At 70.4% G+C, this 3,517-nt stretch overlaps 1 protein-coding gene across 1 annotated transcript in view; it reads right to left on the bottom strand.

Annotated features, from left to right (window-relative positions):
* Position 1: 1 nt before the first annotated feature.
* EMIHUDRAFT_470829 (hypothetical protein) overlaps positions 2–3,517 on the bottom strand; it is a gene marked incomplete at its 5' end in the record, with an annotated part of 5,905 nt that continues 2,389 nt past the window's right edge. The window contains 7 exons of the mRNA XM_005764666.1: positions 2–642; positions 716–825; positions 970–1,003; positions 1,088–1,153; positions 1,235–1,302; positions 1,877–1,953; positions 2,000–2,213. Coding sequence (XP_005764723.1) covers positions 49–642; positions 716–825; positions 970–1,003; positions 1,088–1,153; positions 1,235–1,302; positions 1,877–1,953; positions 2,000–2,213 — 1,163 coding nt within the window. The 3' untranslated portion in view covers positions 2–48. The remainder of the gene's footprint in view (positions 643–715; positions 826–969; positions 1,004–1,087; positions 1,154–1,234; positions 1,303–1,876; positions 1,954–1,999; positions 2,214–3,517) is intronic.

Here is a 3,517-nt window from a genome sequence, read left to right as displayed (position 1 = left end):
TGACGCCCTCTCTCGATTCAAGGGATTGAGAAAGAAATAAAGGGAGATTTATGCGTGCATGACGCGGCAGCGTGGCTGGCGGACGGCGTCCCCGCCCCCCGCCCCCGGTGCGCTCCCAAAGGACGACGAGGACGGCGCGGAGGCAGAGCCAGAGGAGCGGCTGTCTTGGCAGGAGCGGAGCGCCTCGTCGAGGTGGCGCACCTCGATCGGCGGCGGCCCGGTGCCAACGTCGGCCGCCCCGCCGCCGCCCGCGCCACGCCGCAGCTCCTCCCGCCAGACGGCCGCCGCATCGCACCATCCGGGCGATACCGCCGCGAGCAGGCGCGCCGCCGACGCGGCGGTGGCGCGGTCCGCGGCGGTGGAGGCGGAGAGCGGCGCCGCCGCCCGCGGCGTCGCCGCCTGCGCCGCCCCGGCGGCGGCGCCCGCCTCCCTTGCCGCCGCGAGCTGCGCCGCGTTGAGGACCGCGCGCAACTCTGCGCCCGAGTAGCCGGCGGTGGCCGCGGCGATGGCGGCGAGGCGGCGGAGTGAGGCGAGCGGCAGCCCAAGCGGGCGTGCGAGGGCGGAGAGGATGGCCAGCCTCTCCTCCTCGTCGGGCAAGCCGCACGCCACCGCCATGTCGATCCGGCCCGGCCGGAGGAGGGCCTGATGGTTCAGCAGCTGCTGGTCAACCGACGAACGACCTCCTCAACGAACAGCCGGGCCGGAGCAGAGGAGCCGGGTCGATCAGCTCGGGGCGCGAGGAGGCTGCGAGGACAAACACGGCGCCGAGGGCCTCGACGCCGTCGAGATGGCAGAGGAGGGTGTTGACGACGCGATCCGTCACGCCTGTGGGGAGATGTGGGGAGATATGGGGAGATATGGGGAGATCTGTGTTGACCACGCGATCCGTCACGCCTAATGAATCCATCAACTAATGAGTGATTACACTGATAACTGATTCGAGGGTGCTGACCACGCGATCCGTCACGCCGGTCGAGTCGCAGCCGCGCGCGCGGCCGAGCGCCTTGCGAGAGACGTGTCGCGGACGCGTCAAGGACGCGACGCGTCAAGGACGCGTCCGGGCGCGGCCGGCGCAGCGGCCGCGCGCCTCGAACTCGTCGAAGAAGAGGAGGCACGGCGCGGCGGCGCTCGCCTTTGCGAACGTGTCGCGCACCTAACGTTGGCTGGATCATTCACCACGCACGGGCGGATGCACGTGATGAGTGGACGGCCCTTTGCGGACGCGCACGCGCACCTTCGCCTCGGACGCGCCGATGTACTTGTCCAGCAACTCGGGCCCGGAGACGCTGATGAAGGGGAGACCTGACCAGGGAGATGTGGGGAGATGTGGGGAGACGTGGGGAGATGTGGGGAGAGGTGGGTAGATGTGGGAGATATGGGCCGCTGATGAAGGCGAGACCTAACAAGCGAAATTCGCGCCGCCCATGGCAAAATAAGGTCGGGCGCGCAGACGGCCAGGATAGGGGGGGGGGAGGCCGCTCTCAGCGGCGACGGCCCTCGCCAGCAACGTCTTGCCGCAGCCGGGAGGGCCGTGCAGCAGTGCGCCCGACCGGAGCCGGAGGGGCGCGGCCGCGAAGGAGGCGGGGTGGCGGAGCGGCAGCAGCACCGCCTGCGTCAGCGCCTCCTTGGCCTACGCCGTGGGCGGACAGCCCGTGAGGCGGGAGGACGGCCTCGGGCAGAGCACTCAGAGCACTGCGTGAAAGCGAGGGGCTGCGAAGACAGTGGAGACGGCGGGGCGCGGCCGAGTACCGCGGAGGGCGAGCCCTCTCGAGAGACCAGCCGGAGCATATCTCCCCATATCTCCCCACATCTCCCCACAGCTCCGTGGGAGAGGCTAGCCGGAGCACAAGGACAGTGCTTCCGCGTCTAGTCTCACTGGCCGCAGCCATGCCGCCCACCCCTCGGAAGCCAGGCAGCGCCCCTTCCCCCGCGCGAGGCAGCGGCTCCGGCCGCCTAGCTCATCCACTCGCTGCTCAACGAACGAAATGAACGTGCTCACCGGCCGGAGGAAAATCGCCCAGACGCGCGGCGCGCGTGCGCGGCCGCCGCCGCGACGTCGGAACGCCTCAGCCGCAAATCGGCGCCCGTGCCGCCGCCGGCGCTGCCGCCGCCCGCCGCGCCGCCGCCCGCCGCAGCACACGCGACGGCGGCGCGGGCGCCTGCGCGGGCGGCGGCCGCGGTGGCGAGGGCCTCGATCTCCGCGGCGGAGAAGCCTGCATGGTCAATACACCAACATCAGAACGGGACTACGGCACCGTGCAGAGTGTTCAGAGCACCGCGTGAATCTGCGCCGGGCAGCGAATACAGCGGAACGCGGTCGAGTGCCGCGGAACACGTGTCCCCTCGACCGCTGGTTGGAATACGAGACTCCGTGTTCGGCTTCTGGGCGAGAGACGCCGTCGGAAGCGGAGACGGCGGCGTCGACGACGCGGCGCGTCGGGCGTGCCCGCAGGCGAGGCAGCAGCTGCAGCAGGGCGGCGCGCCTATGGTTAGGGAGGGGGTCAGGGTTAGGGCCAGGTCGGTGGGTTGGGGTCAGGGTCGGTGTCGGTGTCGGGCAACAGGCAGCAGCTGCAGCGGGGCGGCGTGCCGTCCGGCGGGCGGCATCGGCGCCAAGTTCACCTCGGCCTCAAACAAGCCGCCTACCGCACCACCCACGGGACTGAACCCACACTGGGTTCGATCCTCTGGAGGTGTGGCCTCGAAGAGGCCGCCTGCCATCGCCCGCACACACGCTCGACCTCCTCTCGCGCCCTCTCGACGCAATCTCGCCACACCGCCCCTCGGACAAGCCGCTGCTGCTGCTGCTGCTGCTGCTGCTGCTGCTGCTGCTGCTACCCAGCTACTGCTGCTACTGCGGCCGCGCCCGTCGTTAGGGCCGGGTGCAGCTGCTGCCGCGCCGCCGCCGTCGCGAGGAGCGCCACGCCCGCCGCGCGCGCGTCCGCCGCAAAGTCCTGCAGCAGCTCCGCGAGGGCCTGCCGCAAGACTCCTCTACTCAGCGACTCCTCGCCCACTGCTCCTCACAGTCGTTGGCCGCAGATCGGGGCGAGCGCCGTGGGGAAGGGGCCCGCGTCGAGCCCGCCCGCGGCCGCGGCGGCGGCCGCCTCCTCGGCTTGTGAGGGAGGCGCGGGGCACGCCTCGCCAAAGCAAAGAGTGGAGTCACTGCTCATGAACCGCAGTCTACACATGAGAGGCGCGGCGCGCGCCTCGTCCAGGTCCTCCAGCACGAGGTACTCGCTGTCTAGGAAGTGTCCAGGAAGTGTCTAGGAAGTGTCTAGGAAGTGTCTAGGAAGTGTCTAGGAAGTGTCCCAGAAAGGCCTTCGCCTCGTCAAAATCCTCCAGCACGAGCAACAACGGCCGGCGGGCGAACCGTAAGGGTAAAGGGCCTTCCCGAAACCTTCGCCAACGGATGCCGGGGGGCTGCCCCCTTAAGCAGCCGCTTCCGGCGGGAAAAAGGCGGCCCGCCCCATAGAAGAAGGCCCCTCGCCTCATGGGGGCCGGTGGAAAGGGCCAGGGGGGA

Source organism: Emiliania huxleyi (genome assembly GCF_000372725.1).
Source record: "Emiliania huxleyi CCMP1516 unplaced genomic scaffold EMIHUscaffold_582, whole genome shotgun sequence".
Taxonomy (NCBI): Eukaryota; Haptophyta; order Isochrysidales; family Noelaerhabdaceae; genus Emiliania; species Emiliania huxleyi.
The sequence above is the reverse complement of the archived record's forward strand: the minus strand, read 5'-3'. Positions and strand labels throughout refer to the sequence as shown.